Here is a 20,088-nt window from a genome sequence, read left to right on the forward strand (position 1 = left end):
AAAACCAGTTGCGCATCGCAGAGGGGAGGAACAGTGTCGTGTTCTCGGTCATACACCCTGTCATTAGTAGCACAACGTTGCAAAATGAGGCCCATGCGTTCCCCAGGGTGTTAATCATTCTCTGGCGGGGGGGGGGGGGGGCACGGGGGGGGGGCAGGGGGGGCAGACTGCCCTAATAAATTTGTGAAATGCTGGATTAAACAAAGTTAGGCAGCTTGCTTTCCTACGAGACTTCACAGATCATAAATATGTTAATATACTTTGTGAATCTCCAAGAGAGCATGAGAATATGTAAGATTCGAAAATTGAAAGGATTAGGTTTCTGGGGGGTGAGGAACATCGTAACAATATCAAATCTTCTGATCCATAAACATGATACATCTCTCTATTTATTTAAATCTTTGATTTGTCTCAGCAGTGTTCTGCGCATTTTTGTTAAATTTATCCATCAAGTATTTAACATTTTGATGCCATTGTAAATGGTGTGTTTTATTTCAGTTTTCAGTGTTTCATTAGAACTAGAGTTGATTTTCATGTGTCAACCTTGTGTTCTGTGCCGTTGCTAAACTCACTGATTACACTAGCTTGTTTTGTAGACTTCTCAGCATTTTTTTATATAAACAGTCATGTCATGGACAGATATTATTCTGACCTGCATTGTATAGTCAGAGAGTGGAGACTTAGAAAGACAAAGGACTTGCCTACTGGCCCGCTCTTCCTAAATGCAGAGCCAGGAGTCTGAAACCTGGGCCTTCTGGACCCGCCTTCAGGGTTCTCCACCACGCCAGGTGCCTTTTCAGGCTTTCAGACTTCAAGAGAGAAGCCTGAATCAGTTAAGATTAGATTTGAGTGGCTTAAACACAACACAAGTTTATTTGTCTCTCACCTAAGAGTCTGGAGGTCAGCAGTCCAGGGTCGATATGACAGTCCTACTCCATAAAGTCCTCAGGAACTTAGGCTCCTTCCCACTAATAGCTTCGCCATCCCAAAGGCATGGACCCCACCTCATAATTCAACATGGTGGCATTTGCATTCTAGGCAGCAAGACAGACGGAATAAAGAGTGGCAAAGGTGCACACCTGTGATTTCTTCAGGTAGGTCCCTGTACTCACAACTTATTGAATAGAATCTAGTCTGACCACATCTAGCTGCAAGACTAGCTGTGAAGTGGCATCTTTATTCTGAGCAGTCATATTCCCAGCTAAAATTTCTGTTACCGTGGAAGAAAAAGAGAACAGCTCCTGGGGGACATGCAGCAATTTCTGCACGAACCTTAAGGATAGGAATGCAGAAAGGAAACAGTTTGAAAATGAGGGAGGGGAGAGGTGGGAAAGTTCAAAGTCTGTTGCATCTTTTAGAAATCATTTTAGGATCTATTGAACCAGCTCTCTTTAGAGTTGATAGCTCATTACGTTGACCTGCAGCCATTTAGTCAGAGGATAAACTTAATCCTCAGAACCCCTTTATGGTATTAAATCCTTGTGGCTTTATTAGATATGTCTAATCATGGGTGACTTTCTTTCATCCAGAAAAGATAAAACTAAAGATGTCTCTGCTCATTCATTCATTCAACAAAAATTGCCATTTCCTACCCTTGTGTCTCACAATTTGGGGAGAGACAGACAGACAATAATGAAATCATCACCCAAATAAATGTGAAATCACAAAGGAGCAGTAAGGATGCTATAAGGGCCCACTCAGGGACATTATCTAGACAGGGAGGTCAGGGAAGGCTCGCCTGGTAGTTTGGATCATTCCTGCAGGAGTGTCTGAATTCATAGCAGAGTGGTGTTTTGAGAAAACCATCCTGTGTGCTGTTGTGGCTACACCTCATCTATCCTGCCCAGGGCACTGTATGTCTAAGAGATCATTATAAAACAATAGGAATGCCAGAGTGGGACCAAGGTAGGGGGAGGGCGCAGCACCAGAAGAGGGGATGCCATCACCTTCCGCTTCTTCACCCCACCTCACCCTTCTTGGGGGAACTTTGTAAGCAGTAACAGCCTGCCACCTTGAAGATCTAAGGTGGTAGAAATAACCAGTGGATCACCACCTGCCAGGTGTACTTGGGATTTCACTCTTCCAGCTCAGGCAGGCATGGCAGAGCACAGGACGGAGGAGCAGTAAGGAGCAGTAAGGATGCTATAAGGGCCCACTCAGGGACATTAGCTAGGCAGGGAGGTCAGAAAAGGCTCGCCTGATAGTTTGGATCATTTCTGCAGGAGTGTGATTTCATAGCAGAGTGGTGTTCTGAGAGAACCATCCTGTGGTCCTCTGCCCAATGCCGGCTGACTGGTAAGGACCGCTGAGAGCACAGTGTTGAGAAGAATTCTCACAGTGATGCCGGCCTTCATCCTGGTGTGACTGTAGTCAAGAAATGGGATAAAACATGTGAAAATGCCTTGTAAGTTGCAGAGCACCATCCAAATGATAGCTAATAATGATAGCTATGATTTTTAGTGCTTCCTAAATACTAAATGTTGCTAAGAGCTTTAACTTGCTGTATCTCACTTAATCCTCACTATAACCTTTTTGCTAGATACTATTAACATCCCCCATTTTACTGTCGGGGAACCCAGGCTTGGGAAAACAGTGTCACTTGCCCAAGGTCACACAGTGGATAAGCAGAACTGTGACACAGGGTAGGTCTTTCTGACTCTGAAACAAGTGCTCTTACACACTTGGTTTTGCCATCTTCAGAATGTAGGGGTAATGATTGTAATTATTACTATTAAGAGAGCAACTACTCTATTGCTTGGTGGCTCAGTCCTAATTCCCCAACTAAAAGACTAATCGGATGTGTTTGCAGTCATTTTTCGGTCCTTGAGTGACTTGGAACTCGTCTTCTACTCAGCTTGCCAAATCTGCCTGCCTCTCTCTTTACCCATCCACGTCTGCTCTGCTGAGCAATCTAATGGCCTCTGTTATGCTCAGCTCGCCGAGCCTCTGGAAAGAACACTTGTTAGAGGGTTTCCTGTGGTAGATCACACCTAGATCCACTGAGACTTTCAAGGCCCCTGTGAACAAGGTGCAGAAGAATGATTCACTCCAGCAAGGTTTCCTTTCCTGAAATGGACCGAGTGCCTAGCGTCTTTCTAGACACCGAGGTGTGGGAAGGAGTGGGCGGATGTTGCAGTAGGAATATTAGCTGTGATGATTACACTCAGGTGGTGGTTGGCAGTTTGTAAAATATTTTTCATATCACTTTTCTCCCCACGCCTCGGTTTGGTCGTCTACGAAGTGGATAGAATGACAATAATATAGTAAAGTTTGATCTTATGAAAGGGTTCGGTTATAATAAACACACCACTTTAGGGAAAAATAACATAAAATCAGAATCGGCCTTGACAGTCCCCCATGGAATATAAAAGTAAACCACCTCTCCAAAGTCCAGTGTGGGCAGTTTTTCCTCCATCCTCAAAACCGATGACTTTCTTTGGTTGAAGTCATCACAGTGCCTTCTGAGGGGATGAAAATACTTATCTTCCAAGAAGAGGCTCACTCAGCACCAAAATGCTGACACTTCCAGAGGCTGGCAAGAACTAGGTCTCCGGGGACACCATCCAGGGCACAGGCTGACTGAGCATGGGGATAGGAGGATCACCAGCTCCCATTTCTGATTTCTTTCTCTTTCTTTGTGACCACGTGTCATTTAATTCCTGAAGGTTAAACGTGCGCTTGATACAGTTCTGTTAAGTCTGACTTGTCCTCTGTCAACAGGATTAAAACTTGAAAGTAACATGTGATGAAACACACACCAGGCCAGATGAGAGATCTGTGCTCACACCTCAGGTCAGCAGAACCTGTGCCCATGGGGCCTTGAATTTATGGACCTTAAAGATTAAATTATACCCCAAGTGTTCAAGTTCTCAGGCTATATTTCTTGACTGCAGATCTACACAAGCCTTGTGACTCTGTTTTAAAAAAGAAAAAATCGGTATATGTCCACCCCCACTTCTGCCTTCCTAGCACAAGGTGGTATCATCTCTGTCTATACTACTATGATAGCCTCCTCCCTGGCTGACCCTTCCTCTTGGCCTCATGCTCCCTTCTCCACTTGGCTACTAGAGAGCTGTCCAAATGCAACCTGTTCGTGCTACCTCCTAATATAAAATAATTGAATTTCCAGATGCTTCTGAGAGAAAGACAAAATCTTCATCCCTGCCCACCTCCCATCCCCACGGGATTTCCCCTCCTTCTCTGTGTACCACACACTGTTCTTTCAGTCCCTCCTATGTTTCCTATTTACCCAGCCACAGGGCCTTTGCACGGAATGCTCTGCTCTCTCTCTGCTGAGGTGATTCCTAATCATAATCTATTTCCTCAGGAAGCCTTTACTGACCTCCCTGAACAGATCAGACCACCGTAATCAGACCTGAAAGAAAGGGACTTTCTCTGCACCGTGGACCGTTCTTTTAGGCACGTGCCACTTTAACTATTTTAATTTATTTGTGGTTCTGGGTTCAAGTCTGTATCCCCCCTGCCACACACAGTACTGTAAGCTCTATGAGAGCAAGGCCCTTGTCTCAAATGAACGTTATCAAGTGCTCGATCAGAGTATTGTTGTTTTGTTCCCCCAGTGATAAAACATTTGGGAACTTCCTCAAGAAAATGGTTCAGGTTGCAACTGTCTCTTAAAGCGGAAAAGTTATTATAGGTTTCATTTGCCCTTTAGATAACAGACATTATAAAATGTCTTGGCTTTTTTTTCCCTCTGCTGCTTAAAAAAAGTGCTTTAATGAGCATTTACACCTTAAGTAGCAAATGACCTTTTCTAGAACCATCTGTACAAAACAGAGGGTAAATTGGATGGGTGGTATGGTTCTGCCCTTGGAAGTACAGCAGGTCCTCAAATAATATAATTTCATTCAATGTTGTTTCGTTATAATGTTGATGAGAAGAAAAAAACTGGCTCTGTGGCATCTGCGCATTCTCACGTCTGCGTGGGTTGGGTCCAGCTCCTCCGGGTCACTCCCCCCTCCCGGCGATGTGCGCCCCGGTCTTGGTGTGGTGTGTGTGTCAGTGGCCCTGCGATGGGAGGCGTCCTGACCAGGATTCAGTCCCTCCTGGTGCCCTGAGCTGCTAGGATTGGCTCCGGCCACCCGCGACTCTGAACTGGAATAAGCAGGTTGGAAAATAGTGATCTTACTTGTTTTTATTAAGCTTTCTTAAATGTATATATAGTTCACATTTATTCCAGTGTTTAATATTAGAAGTGTTTTGGGTCTTTATTTAGAAGTTTGGTGATGTTTTTGTGACTGGAAATATGATGTAGGAACTTAACTCTTTAAAAAACATTTTTTTAATCATTTCTTATTTTTCAATTATACTTGACATACAATATTCTATTAATCTCAGGTGTACACCCCAGTGATTAGACATTATATAACTTACTAAGTGATCATCCTGCTAAATCTCACAGCTATCTGACACCATACATAGTTATCACAATATTATTGACTACACTCCCTGTGCTGTGCTTTACAGCCCCATGACTTTCTGTAATTACCAATTTGTACTTCTTTTTTCCCTTTGATCTTTGTTGAGGCCAGGGACTACCTTATTTATCTTTGTCTCCCCACAATTCTTTGGACATCGTAGGTCCTCAATTCATCAATGAAGTTCTCCTCATTTGTGGAATGAACAAATAAAAAAATCAAGATTATCCAGCTTATGTCCTCAAAATTTATGAAGAAAGTACATTTATCCAACTGTCCAAACTCCCTTGCTTAAAGTAGCACCTTTGGTTAACTTAAGTCCTGCCCGCCCTCTTTAAAATATAACCTTGAAGGCAACCTTAAAGATAATGCTGTTGTAAGTGCGAGTGTGTGTGTGTAGGAAGGTTATTAGAATAATCTACTTAGCAGATAAACAAACGTTTGGAATTATATAGAGTCATTTAAACCTCAAAACAAAATCATTTCAGCACCCTTGTAGGGTGAGTTGAGAGGAGGGTCCGGGGGAAGCCATCCTGAAATTTGCAGCAGAATCGGGTCTGTAATACATCCTCAGACCCTGACTGAAGCACATGACCTCCTCGGTTTTCCTTTCAGCATTGCCATTTTAGCGCATACGCGCTTTTCCCATTATTTTGAAGACACTAGCCAGCGACACAGGTGTCCTCTGAGCGGAAGCTGCCGAGTCTGCAGTGTTGGGATTAGAGCCTGCACTTTAACAGGCCTTTCCTCTTGGGCAGGGTGCAGTTGGCTTGCTGTGCCCCCTTTCTTCCCTCCCTCCAAAGGGTGCCAGGCATGCTAAATAGTGATTAAACATAAAGATTAAAATTCCATTTGCCTATGTGGGTGTGTGGCTGTTTGAACACTAATCAATTCTCCCTGGGAAATGTTAAGTAAAAGCACGCAGATACCAAGAGAAGTTATTTAGAGGAGCCAGTCAAAATCCATCTCCAACTTATTATTTACTGTGATTTCCCCGTTAATTCTCCCTCACTTCTCCTGCCATGCTCCTTCCCAGCCCCTTTGCTTCCTGTAGCAAAAGGACATTTGCAAACAGGGGAAGAAAAGTAGCAAAAGATGGTTGTTGAAGGAACATAATCACCACTTTTCTGGACAAACCTTTGAGTCTGTAGAATTAAAGAAACTTAAAATACTTCTGGACTGAAATTCCAGACATGCTGTTTTGCATAATATTAAATAATCTCTGTTGCCTAAGAATTGCTGTCTTTTGAGAAGCATTGTACATCCCTTTCTTGTTGCTGAAGGTCTGTGGCAATTGTTTCTATTGTAGAGGACACTATTAATTAAGGACACTTTCCCTTCCTGAAGAACACTTCATTTCCACATGGGCATATGGCCTCCTGTTAATGAGGAAACTCTCTAAATCCTGTTATCAGCAGTAGCCAGTTGGCTTGGCTCAGGTGTTAAATAGGTTGCCTCTGCAGGGCACACAGTTTTATTATTAGATTCCCATTTCTTTCCTAGTGCCCCTAACATGGCCATCACAAACATCGTATCATAACCTTTCTCTAAACATAATTTAGTGATAGCAGAACTCCTTTACTGAGAGGGCCTGGCTTCGTGCCAGAAGCCAACCTAGATGCGTTGTGTAGATCAGTTCAGTTCAGCCTCCCAGCAATTCGCAGGTTATTCCGGTGGTTTTTCCCTATTTATCAGTCAAAGAAACTGGGGCCCACCTGCCCAGGAAGTGAAACCTAGGGGTTTCCAACTGTGGAACCAGGATGGTCTGAGTCATTAAATTGGACTACCTGTCACATTGATGAGCAATCATGCATTCATTCACTCATTGCACTGATGAGCACTCATTCATTCATTCACTCATTCCACTGAATTTTATTGAGGGCCTAAGTCGAGCCAGGTGTCAGCCTAGGAAACCACAGTGATGAACCAAAACAAACATACTCCTGCCTGTAAGAAGTTCACAGTCGATGCCAGGGAGAGAACAGCCAGATCCGCTTTGGTTTTGGGGAGCTGACAAGCTATGGGATTTAGGGCAAGTCTGTTCTACTTTGTTAGTCTCAGATTTCTTGTTTGTAAAATGAGGCAGCTGGATTTAATTTAGACAAGTGTTTTTCCACCTTTATTGTGAATCAGAATCGTATGGGGAATAGATTTAAAAACACATCTTTCTGGCTTCCTATCTCCATATACTTTGATTTAATAGGTTCAGTGTGGGGCCCAGGAATTTGCATCTATAATGAGGTCCCCCAAGAGCCACCCTTTGAAAGAAACTGATCTGGCTGTACACTCCCTTAGCCCTAGACAGGATCTGTGCTGTCATGCCTGTACCCCCAGTGCCTAGCACAGTGCCTGGCACTGAGTGGTTCTCAGTAAACATTTGGTGATGGTTTGAATGATCTGTCTATGGGCTTTCCACAGATGGACCTAAACAACCTGAAATTGACCACAGGTTTTGTTAAGGTTTATGGATAGGATTCTAAGGGCCCTCAGATGAAAGACCCACAGAAAGTGCTGCGGGAGTTCTCTTCCACCCAGGAGAACTGCACAAGGTTTCATGGACATGAAGGCGTTTGGGCTGAGCTTCAGAGAAGCAGAAGTGAGAGGCAGGCAGGGCAGGCGGCCTGGGCATGTGGTGGAGGGGCAGAGCTGGGCTTGGCCCTGCTCATCTCTACAGCCCCAAAGACGGCGAACATTTGGCAATTGTGTGTGGAAAGTATGAACAGGCAAGTAGATGGCCCAGAGAAAACAGACTATACAGCAGCCCCAGGAAAGCAGCTCCAAGGGCCTGGCTCTGAAGGTGTTTATTATGTGTCTGGGGAGGTGAGCCCATCCTGGTGGGCCCATTAGGAATCAGTTTCCCTAATTAAACGAGGCCGCATTCCAGTGTCTGGGGTCATCTGAAGGTGAGAGATGCTTTCCCACGCCCACGGTGAAGTCTAAAGACTCAGAACCTTCCCAAGGTAACAAGGCTCAGGAATCTTCCCTGTGCCCATGGATGAGAATGGCTTTCCACATCACCTTGCCCGTTAAAAATCCCGCAAGATTGTTCTTGCCACTGTGGCATGCAGAATCCAATAGTCCTATTTCCTGTGTAATTAACTACCAGGCCCTGGATGTGTGGCTGGAACATTAGCCGTAGAAAGAAGCCACCGGGATAAAACCATCCACACGCCTTTTTATTAAGTCTGTCTGATTCTCGAGTTAACAGATTTTCCACAACAGCTCAGTAGCCTTACAACAGCTCTAATGATAGTAACAATCCTCTGTAGTCCCTCTCCTACAGGCCTCTGAGTTGCAAGAAGGAAATTTTGAAGTTGGTGTTGTCGGATGTCTTGGTCAGGGAGGGAAAGAAAACTGAAAACAGAGGCTACCATGTGCCTGCAAACAGTTCTCGGGGCTCACAGAAATCAAAGAGGCTGAGCTGGAAGTTCCTTCAGTGGATTTTAACTACATTTCCACAGGAGATGCCTCAGTGCTGTCTGGGGGAGGGAGAGGCTGAGAGCAGCAGAGTGACCCCCTTCAATCAGACCAGCTAATTCACCTGTTGTTTTCTGTCCTGGAGTTCCAGGTGGGATTTCATTTTCAAAAGGTTCTGCTAAAAACAAATTGACAACCAAATCTGCAAACAAGCAAACAAATAAATATACTTGGAAACTGAGCTAGGGCCACCTCCCTATTTCGCAGACAGGGAAACTGAGCCTTGGGGTAGGTCAGGGACCTGCCCAAGTAAATACGTCTTGATGTCAGGATTGGTCGACCACAAGCTGTTCAGCAATCTTTTCTCCAGCCCTCCCTCCCAAGGCCTTTTCTGCTACCCAAAGACTGGGAACTTTGGTTGGTTACTTTAGGTCACTGGTGGAACTAATGAGGCTCTGTAAAAGCCTTAATGGAAGGTACCAATCTGAAGTGATCCTCCAAGCATGGTCCCTGACACAGAAGCACCCGCACCACCTGGAGCTAATAGCAGAAGTTATGAAATGACTGAGGGGCTAGCTTAAGATACAGAAGAAATTCCAAGTCTTGGGGTGGTGCTAGGATGAAACAGGAACATTTGGAAAATGTTAGGAGAGGCCAGGAATAGACTGCTCAGCTGTTCATCAGGATGCAAAGGAGGGAATCGAGGGCTACGTTAGGGCTTCTCACATTTTATGTGCATTCATGGGGCTTCTTGTGAAATGCAGGTTCTGATTCAGAACGTCTGGGTGGCGCCTGAGATTCTGCATTTCTAACAAGCTCCTCAGTGACACTGCTGCTGCTGGTCCAGAAGCACATTTAGGTGACTTTTAAAGGATATTTCAAGAGTCTAAGATTGCGTGAAGGGCACTGTTTGCTCCATATCCTCGTGGAAGTCTTCTTACACTACTGGGAATGGGGCACGGGGTTGAATCTCAGTTGTGACCTCATAGAGGCACTCCTTAAATCTTGTGCTCAGGATGAGCAGTGAATTGCTGAATTGACAGAGTAGAGAATTAATGTTCAAAAATTCTGGGAGTTTCATACCCATGGCTTCTACTATCTCTGTTGCCTTTGCCTTAATGATGGTCGGCCCTCTGGAATGGTCCGTAGATAGTACCTGTGCTGTTTTGGGTGGTCCCGTTAGTCCTTCCGTCTTCCCTAAACTAGGAGGACTTCAGAGTTTGCTGACACAGGGAGCTCTGCATGTCTAAACATGTAGTTACTAGAGGGTTCTCGAATATCCAAGCTAAGCAGCTGCTCAGAGATAATTAGTCCATCCTTCCCCATCTTACGGATGGGGTAACTGAGGCCCAAAGAAGCCAAGCTGCTCAACCAAGGCCACAGAAGCAGGCAAGAGGGTAAGAGCCATGTTGACTTCCAGGCTAGTTTTTAGTGAAGCGAACCCTTGCAGTATCTGACCTTGGACAAGCTGCAGGAGTCACGGGCAACTTAATTTTCCTACCTGGAAAATGGAAATGGTACTACCTGCCCTAAGGTTACTTTTAGATGAACCAAGAAAAATCACAAACCGTATATCCTGAGCACTTTCAGAATTTACACAAAGTGTGGATATCAACTCCTTTAGGGTTTTAAGAATCTAATGTAAATTCACATCTTCTCACCAAATCACCTTGATACAGGACCCAAATTTTACTATATAGGCTTAAAAGATTCCAATAATAGGTCTGAGCTGTTGGTAGGAGAAAAAAATGGTTTCAATCCTAAAATCACAGAGCATTCATGTAGCCACCAGCCACCTATGGCTGTGGAGCACCTGAAAGGGACCTGAATCAAGATGAACACAAGTATAAAATACACTGGATTTTGAAGATTTAGTAAAAAAAAAAAAAAAATGTGTCTCAGTGAATTTTTACATTGCGTGGTAAAATATTTTACATAGAGTATATTGGGTTAAATAAAATATATTATCAAAACTAACTTCACCTGTTTCTTTGTCTTCCCGATGGAAGTACTAGAAATTGTAAAGTTTACAGATGTGGCTCACATCTGTGTCGCGCATTGTTAGGTTTCTGCTGGCAGCGCCACACTTAATGCTTTTTCTCTCGAGTGAAAGGAATGTTTGTCCATCTGGTTTTTTCTCCTACTGTTTTGAGTTCCAAGAGGGTGGCCACTGTGTACCTCTCTCATCCTGATCTTTGTATACCTGGGTGGCACACGGCAGGCACTCACAGAGGTATACCAAGGGGATTAATAAATGAACAAACGACGGACGTTCAGTCAATACCAAAAGCTTCTGCAGGCAATGTGATGTCTGGGTCTCTGTGATTAAACTTATTTGCCCTTTTTCACAGTTTCTGTCCTTTTTTTTTTTTAAGGGATCACACAATCAGCAAAAGAAGATACTTTTCGTGGGAGATAGACAGAAGCTGAAGGACTGGCACGACAAAGAGGCCATCAGAAGGGATGCCCAGCGTGTAGGTACGGAAAGCAGTGTCGGCACGGCAGGGCCTGTGGAGGGGGCATGCATGTGTGCGTGCATGTGCATGTGCGTGTGTGCACACATGCATGTGCATTTAATGGGGCGTCCAGACCCCCTGTTAACTCTTCTCCATCCACCACCCTCCCTTCCCCTGATTCTGGATCCCTCTCTTCACCTGTGAGCTGACCCCTTCCTTTCTCCACTCACATCACCAGATCCACTGCCTTCGGAAATTTGCCCTGCCACCTTTATTGAGCGATAGAAAGTATCTCCCCCGTATGAGATATTTTACCGCTAAAATGAGGAGCTGTAACAAGAGCCAACCTTTATGAATACCTGCAGTGAGCAAGGCTCATGCCTCACACTGCGCATTTTCTCAGTGAATACCCGGATCAACCTTTGTGGCCCCTTTGATGGAGGGGACCTGTAGTTCAGAGAGGTGGGGTAATCTGCCCACAGTCACACAGTGAGAAAGAAGCAGGCTTGGAACTTAAACTCAGGTCTGGAGGGTAGAGTTGATCCCTACCCTGCCCTACAGCCATGAGGCTGAATGAATTTAGTGGGCTTCAGCTAACGTTTTCTTTGGCTAATTAGTCTTTAGAGCATTTTCTGTTACAGCTGGGGAGCTGGGGAGTGAAATTATGTGGAGAGTCATTTGTAGGGAGCCCGGACCAGGAGTCAGGAGAACAGCTCTGACACCCCTTATAAGCCATGCTACCATCAGAAAAATTCCATAATCCTTGAGCCTCAGTTTCCCCATCTGTCAGTGGGGCTCATGCGTCCTGCTTTGCCAACCTCAGTGTGTTGGTATGAAGTAGCTTTACACTGGAAAGCACTGTAGAAATACAAGGGATTGGTATTTTATTCATTTTTATCCCAGTTAAAGGCACCCACTATTGATTTTTTTTTAAATGACATTATGACAAAACCAGATTGCAACAGGGCTTTGAATAGAGCTGAAATGATAACTTAACTGAAGTTCGGGGAAATCTAAAGGCACGACATGCATTTTTCCGTATGCCAGTAATTTAAAATGAAGGAGTGGGGGTAGGGGAGGGCTGCCTAAATTAAAAAAGGAAGCATTTGTAAAGAGCTGATTTGCCAGATGGTTATATCAGAATTATTAGAATAATTCTAATTATTCTAATTATTATTCTAATTCTAATTATTACAACACTGGCCCAACTAGCAAGAAAGGAGTAAGCAGTGGAGAAATTACTCAGCATCAGAAAGACCAGTGCTAACTACGTCCCAGGCACCTTGCCCTGCATTACCTCCTTAATCATCACACCAAACCTTAACCCAGTTGATACAAAGGTGAAACCCAAGACATAGGCTAAGGACACGCCCAAGATGACAGAGCTGGGAGTAGCAGGGCTGCACCACGAATTCCACTCTGCCTGGCTCCAGGGCCTGAATCTGCATCCCTCCCCGCCCTGCCTTCCTGAGCCTTCCCTCCCTGAGAGCTGCTTCTGCTGCATGTTCCCTTGTGTAGTCTGTCCCGGGCACTAGCCAACAGCGTTTTACATGGAACGTTATACAGACAGGGAGTCCTCTCCCCCATCTGGCTGGACTGGAGTAGCCGCAGCCCTTCTTGGGCTCCAGCTCTCAGCTTGCACCTTCCCATCAAGCTGGTGTTGTCAGAATCTACTTTACAAACTGAACGGGGTGATGCTCAGAGCACAGGCTCCAGAAGATGAGGTGATTTCTGACCATTCGATCTTATTTGCCATTCTTTCTGGACCCTCACCAATGGCAGGTTCTTGGGCTGTCCTTGCGGGGCTTGGTGTGCACCCGGGAACCCAGAGAATAATTTCCTGGAGCACCGGGAACTCTTTCCCCAGCTGGATTGTGCAGAGAAAAGAAAGAATAGCACTTTATCCAATCAAATATATGACTCAAAGCAACACTTTCCGGGCAGTCCTGGCCAAGGCCAGGCAGACTTTGTTTGCTGGCTCTTAAGAAACAAAGCATCTTTTATCATTTGTGGCACTTCTGATCTACATATAAAGTTTACCCTGCCTGGAAAATAATCATAACATCTCCTCACATTTATATAGCGGTTTGTAGTTTACAGAACGCTCTCATCTACACAGCATCTCATTTGACTCTCTCAACATGCTGTGGGTACCAGAGGGGAACCAGCAATAGTTCAGAGAGGCGATGTGACTGCCCAGGGTTGATCAGCTTGTATGTGGGGGACCTGGTCTCCCTTCCAGGTGATTAGACCTTCCAGTCGGGTGTTCGGGGCTCCTGGCAGAGTGGAGGGAGCATGAGCTTTGGAACCCACAGACCTGGTTTTATACCCTTTCTGAGGCCTCGATTATCCATCTATAGGCAGAGGCTCTCGTGTCCACCCTGCACACTTGCTGTGACTGCATGAGGACAAGTTGTATGAAGCGAGTGACTCGGCTGGGACCAGGTGCTCATTCCCTCCCCCCTGTCCACGTCCCCCTGCAAATCTGGACGCACAGTCTATCGAGCAGAAGGCTTTGCCTTTGCGGCTGACCCGTGCTTTTCATTCCTCTCGGCCCCCTCTGTTCAAGCAGCGGCGCTGACTTTGCTCTTTGCCCCCAGGAAATGGAGAACAGGGGCGACCTTACCCCGTGACCGACGCCGAGCGAGTGGATCAGGCGTACCGAGAAAACGGATTTAACATCTACGTCAGCGACAAGATCTCCCTGAACCGCTCTCTCCCTGACATTCGGCACCCAAAGTAAGTGCAACACCCCTCATCCTCTGGGCCCTAAGGAGCTTGCCCTTGGCTCCCATTGAGAATTAAAGAGACAGATACATGCAGGGCCGCTGGAGGAGAGCCCCCCCTGTTAGACGGGGCCTTTGTGCAGGGGTTCATGCGATCAGATGCTTTCAGAACGTGGAGCTGGTGGAGCAGAATGACGATGGTGGCGGGGCGACGGTGATGCCTCCCTGCAGAGCCAGTCACCTCGCTGTGTTCAGACCGTGGGAACATGAAACCTCTGCCTTTCCTTCGTGCTCTGGCCCACGGGGAAGCTCAGACCTCAACTCAGACGACCTCAAATGGCAGGGACAGTTTCAACCCTCACTCTCCACTTTTTATGTGTGGGATTTCTATTTTTTTTTTAACCTTTATTTTAGCTATCCTGTGTACCTGGATATTTATGTCTTTATTATAAGCTGTCTCAAGTCATTGGAGAGAGGACATATTGGAACGATTATAAAGATAACTGTGGCAGCTGACATCCTTTGAACAGGTAGCGTGTGCCGGATACTTTGTTTGCATCATCTCAGGTTCCTGTGAAGTGGTCCCTAAGTGATGCCCATTTTACAGATGAGGAAACCGAGGGTTAAAGTCATAACGCATATAAGGCCACAAGGTGAATAAGGATCTGAGCCAGGTATAAGGCTCCAGTTCAACCAAAACCTAGACTCTGGACCGGAAGCCGTCCGCCTCCTGGGCATTTTCGGTAGGGCTACTGTGGTGGTCATGTGATTTTCTAGCGGTGCTGTCCTTCTTAAAGCTAATGTGCATTACAATCATCCCGAGAGCTGTTGGGACACAGGATATTGAGCTTCACCCCCGTAATTCCTGATTCAGTAGGTCTGGGTTGAGGCAGAAGAGCTGGCGTTACAAATAAGTGGCCCTGGGATGCTCATGCGGTTTGTCTTGGTCCACACTGTGGGAACCACTGCAAGTAGATTTCACAGCGGCTTCCACAGGAAGACAGTACTCAGCACTGGAGCAGAAGTGTTCTGTTCAAGGACTAAAAAGTACAGCCCAGGAAAAGATAATAGCGGCTCACACTTATTAGGTGCTTACTGTATGCCAGGTCTCATTCTAAGCCAGTGGTTCTCAAAGTGTGGTTCCCAAACCAGTGACACCAGCATCACCTAGGAGCTTTCTACATGCAGATTCTCAAATCCTAGCCCAGATCTACTGAATCCAAAGCTCTGGGGTGGGGCCCGGCACTCTGTGTTTTATGATTCTGATGCACACTTAAGTTTTAGAACTGATGTTCTGAGCCCTTTAAGTGCATTAACTCAGCCAGACTTTCCAGAAACTCAATGAAGTAGGTACCTTTATTATCACCATTTTACAGATAGGGAATTGAGACACAGGAAGGTTAAATAATTTGCATAAAAGTGACACAGCTGGTAAGGGGTGGCACCAGAATTTGTATGCAGAAATTCTGACTCTGCAATCTGTGTGTTTGTTTTTTTTAAGAGACAGGAAGGGGATGGGGAGAGAGAAAGGGAGGGAGGGAGGAAGAGAAAAAGAGAGGCAGACAGAGAGAAACATGGATCAGTTGCCTCCCACATGCATCCAGACTGAGGATCAAACCCGAAACCTGGGTATGTGCCTCAACCGGGAATTGAACTCCCTACCTTCTGGTGTATGGGACAACGCTCCAACCAACTGAGCCACACCAGCCAGGGCTAGAATCTGTGTTCTTAATCACTGAACCATAAGGTCTTTCCACCTATAAGAGCTCAGTTGGTAGAATGCAATAATCAGGAATTAATCTTAGTAGCGTGTTTGGCTACTCACAGAATGCTTTCAGCCCCATTATGTCTGGCAGTTCCTGCAGCGATGCTTTGAGTGGCCACACTGTTACCATCTCCACTCGGTAGGTGAGGAAACGTCACAGCTACGAGGTGCACTGCTTGCCTGGGAAGGGGCCCTATACTAAGGATTTCTCACAGGGAGGGGAGGGGACAGGGGACCTCGGTATGCTTGCCTATGGGGTTTGCAGTTTGTTTCCTCACTGTCAAGCCTGCGAATTTTTTCATCCAGTTTTAAGAATGTAGTTCAGATATTACTGATGTTTCTGGATTCAGAACTGTGACCTGTGAGGGTCAGAAACTCAATTTATGAGTTTAGCCCCTTGCAGAGTACAGAATTCTGTGCTCATATCTTTCTGGGTCCGAGAAAGAAGTTCATCTGGGAGCTCCACGCCCTCAGCTCAGCTGTTCTGTGGCACCATGGGCTCTCAACGCTGGCTGTGCCTGGGGTGGTTTTAAAAACAGGCCAAGGCCAGGACACCACCCCGAGCCACTGGACTTTCAGTCTCTGGGGGTGCAGCCTGGGTCTCTGTATTTTCTAAAATCTTTAAAAGAAGTTCTTACACATTCCCAGCGCTGAGGACTGCTGGTATGAAGTAGGAATATTTTTACAATGAGTGTGGTCACAGCTTTCATCCATCCATCTCTTCGCCCAGTAAATACAGGGTGGGGCCAAAGTAGGTTTACAGTTGTTCATATGGAAAATAATACAGTAATAAATCGTAATACAAGAATAAACTCTGTGTTTCCCATACTCACAACTGTAAACCTACTTTGGCCCCACCCTGTATATAATTAATGGTCTGTGTGCCAAGCCCTGCGCTGGACACCAAGAACACAGTGCTAAGTGAGCCGTTACTACTGCTCTGTGCAAGGGGCGGACAGAACGCATAAGGGGCTCATTACCCCACGGTTGAGAAGACCAGTCATAGTGGGAGGCGGAGAGTGCTTGCGACCTCAGAGGGACCCCCACCAGGCTCGCAGGGAGACGTTGCAGGTGGAGAGTCGCCTGGGCAGAGGCACCCGGGCAGAGGCACCCGGGCAAGACAGTGTTTCAGCTGGTTAGGGTGGAGCCAGGATGGGGATCGGGCCCTTCGTCTCCCAGTGCAGTGCTCTTTCTTGACAGCTGAGAAAAAGAAAGGGCTTCTTAACCTAGGAGTTCTGCAGCCCATGGAGAGAGCTCAGGCGGGTCTGTAAACTTGGAGGAGAAAAACATTGCTTTTTTTTTTTTTTTTTTGCTTTTTTTTTTATTAACCTCTAACTGAAATTTGGTGTGCCCTTCAGTTATGACTCTGGGCAACAAAGCACCTGTGATATAGCCACCAAAAGAAATCATGTACTTTCTCATCACTTTACAGATACTTTAAAATGAAGGTAGTTTTTAGAACTACCACAAGATCTGGTCATTTCATGTGTTCCTAAAGCACATTTATGACTGTATTTTAAATTTTCTATTATTTCGATCACTATATTTCAGTTTAATTGGTTTCCTTTACAACCTTGTATATTTTATTTTATGAACTATAGACATTGCTCTCAGAAGTGTCCATGTGTTTTACTAGCCTGGCAGAGGGATCCTGGACATTGATAAGTGAGAAGCCCCTCCCCTGTTCTGGGTGGACGGGAATAGAGTCAGAGCACCCCCCATGCTCTTCTGTTACCAGCGCCCCACCCAGCCAGCATCCGAGTTACAACAAAAGATGTCGCTAAACCCAGTGCTCCTGACACCCCCTTTTTTTAGAGTCCCCAGTTGTGGAAGCCGACTTTTCAGAAGTGAGTTGACAGATGTCTTGAAGAGCTTTCCTTTTTTCCTGGGGTTGGGGGCAGGGGGGACTCTTCTGCATTTTGACAGCAGAAATGTGTGGATAAATGAGAGCAGTTGAACTGCTCATCCCTCTGGTTTCTTTTAGCTTAAACAACTTTCCCAGCAGGAGCAGGCATTTATGTTTGCCTTTTAATCCTTCGAACTGAATTTTGGCAGCAGCATGTCAAGAACGGGGTCGAGGGGCTGTTTGTTTGTGCCAGCTGCGTTTGCCTGGGGAACGTGCAGCCACAGAGAATGGAAACTAGAAAGTTCGGCCTGACTTGCTGGGCTTGCATGGGGGAGGCGGCCAGCTGGCTCTGAGCAGACCTGCCCTCTGCACCTCCTGCCAAGGGAGCAAAAAAGAGGCTGGCTGGTGGGCTGGCCCACTTTCCCTGCTCCCCAGGGGCTCTGTGGGCTGCTTGACAACCACACATGGAGGCCCCTCGGGCACAGAGCTGATGGCAGTGGAGCCCCAGCTGCTAATGACCCAGGTCTGAAGGTTCCTGTGCAAAGCCCTCTGTTGAGTGATCAGTTTCTCCCAGGTAAAGACTGTCCATAATGGAAGTGAGAACAGTCTACAATCCTGACTGCTTTCTCCAGTCCATGGGTTTAGCTTCCAGAAATGAATGAACCTGAATGGAATCTTTGTTGCAATAGAGGGCCCAAGTCTACCAGATTCCTGGTTTCATGCTCCTCTTTGCTTTTTTTCCTTTTTGTTAAATTAACATGGTTAATTCATGGTATGTGCTGAATTTCCTGAAAAGAGTTTATAAACTCATATTACTAAAATAAGCCAGTCTTCTACTGAGCACCTTTATATCCCCAGCAGTTTGCAGAAGCAACAATGGAGGGAGTTGTTATAGCTTATTGCGTTTGACAAACATGTATTAAATATATACTCTGAAAAAAGTAACAATTTGAAAGCACAGGAAGTGAAAGCCAACCACATCTGTAGTAGTACCCCAATTTGAACGTACATACAGACAAAAAATGCTATTTAGGGCCAAGATGGAGTAACAGGGACCAGATTTACTCTCCTGCCCCCCCAAATTGAAAAAAAATAAAAAAGACACCGGACACCAGGAAGTGAAGGTCAGTAATTCTAGAGAGATGGGAAACAAATGACGAGAGCAACAAATTGAGCTTATTGTCTTGAGAGAGTTTTCAAGCCATGATGCAGGGAGGGGAAACCCAAGGAGAGCCCCGAGGACTTCCTGAGTTGAGTTGATAGGGCTGAGAGTCCCGGGAAACCAAAGAGGCAAAGAGTTCACAGAACAGCGTGCTGAAGAGAAGAGTTGCATGGAGATTGAGCTACAAAAGATTCCCTGGAGTATTCAGCAGACTACTGATGAGCTCCTTCCTTATAAGGAAGCTTCCTAAGGCTGGAAAGGGATCATCCAAAACGGATTAGGGGGAAAGTGCCTAGCTCTCATGCAGAGCCAAGAACGGCGCCTCGTCCCACCACACAGGCTGGAAAATCTTGTCACTTGTAACTCATGGAGAATTGAGTTGAGTCCTTAGAAGAGTTTTGCCTCAGTGGGGGCTAATTAGCCCTAGACTGGACAGTTCTCTGGACCAGACTGAAAAAGCGTAAGTTATGACCCAGAAGCATCAAACTGTTTCTAAGTAGCTTAACTACATCCCATCTCAAACCCCAAAAATACTTATACAAAACAAAAAATATTCAGCACTAACCGGGGTAAATCCAACCAAAGTTTATCATGCATGCAAAGGAATAGAGAAACATGGCTCATAATGAGGAAAATACTCAATCCAAAACCAACCCAGAGTTGATACAAATGTTAGAATTAGTAGAAGACATTGAAACAGTTATTATAACTGCATTCCATGTATTTTAAAAGTTAGAGACGTGGAAGATATGAAGAGGCCCAAAATGAACTTCTAGAAATGAAACCAATAATGTCTAAGATGAAAAATACAGTGAAGGGGATCGATGGTAGAATAGATATTACAGAAAAAAAGGATTAGTGAACCTGAGTTATAAGTAAAGAAACTACCCAAAGCACAGGGAGAAAAAATAATTTTAAAAAATGAAGAATACTGTATTAATAAACTGCATGACAACTTTAAGTAGTTGAATATTCATGTAATTGGAGCCCATAGGAGATGACGGACATAATGGCCAGAAGTTGTTCAAATTGAATGACAACTAGAAAACCACTGATCCAAGGAGCTCAGTGAAACCCAGTCTCAAGAAACATAAATAAAATAACACCAAGGCACATCATAATCAAATTACTGAAAACTGATGATGAAGAGAAAAAATTTTAAAGCAGACAGAGTAATAAAGTATATTACTGGCAGGACCAAAGATAAGGATGGCAGAATTTTCATTGGGAACAATGCAAGCAAGAACAGTGCAGCAACATCTTTAAAGTACCTAAAAG

At 45.3% G+C, this 20,088-nt stretch overlaps 1 protein-coding gene across 1 annotated transcript in view; it reads left to right on the forward strand.

The window, feature by feature from the left end:
- The window catches only part of GALNT10 (polypeptide N-acetylgalactosaminyltransferase 10), a 170,515-nt gene that overhangs the window by 63,439 nt on the left and 86,988 nt on the right, over positions 1 to 20,088 (forward strand). Inside the window, exons 2-3 of the mRNA XM_081135940.1 lie at positions 11,231 to 11,333; positions 13,912 to 14,050. Coding sequence (XP_080992066.1) covers positions 11,231 to 11,333; positions 13,912 to 14,050 — 242 coding nt within the window. The remainder of the gene's footprint in view (positions 1 to 11,230; positions 11,334 to 13,911; positions 14,051 to 20,088) is intronic.

The sequence above is a fragment of the Miniopterus schreibersii genome (genome assembly GCF_964146895.1).
Source record: "Miniopterus schreibersii genome assembly, chromosome: 4".
In the NCBI taxonomy this organism is placed as follows: domain Eukaryota; kingdom Metazoa; phylum Chordata; class Mammalia; order Chiroptera; family Miniopteridae; genus Miniopterus; species Miniopterus schreibersii.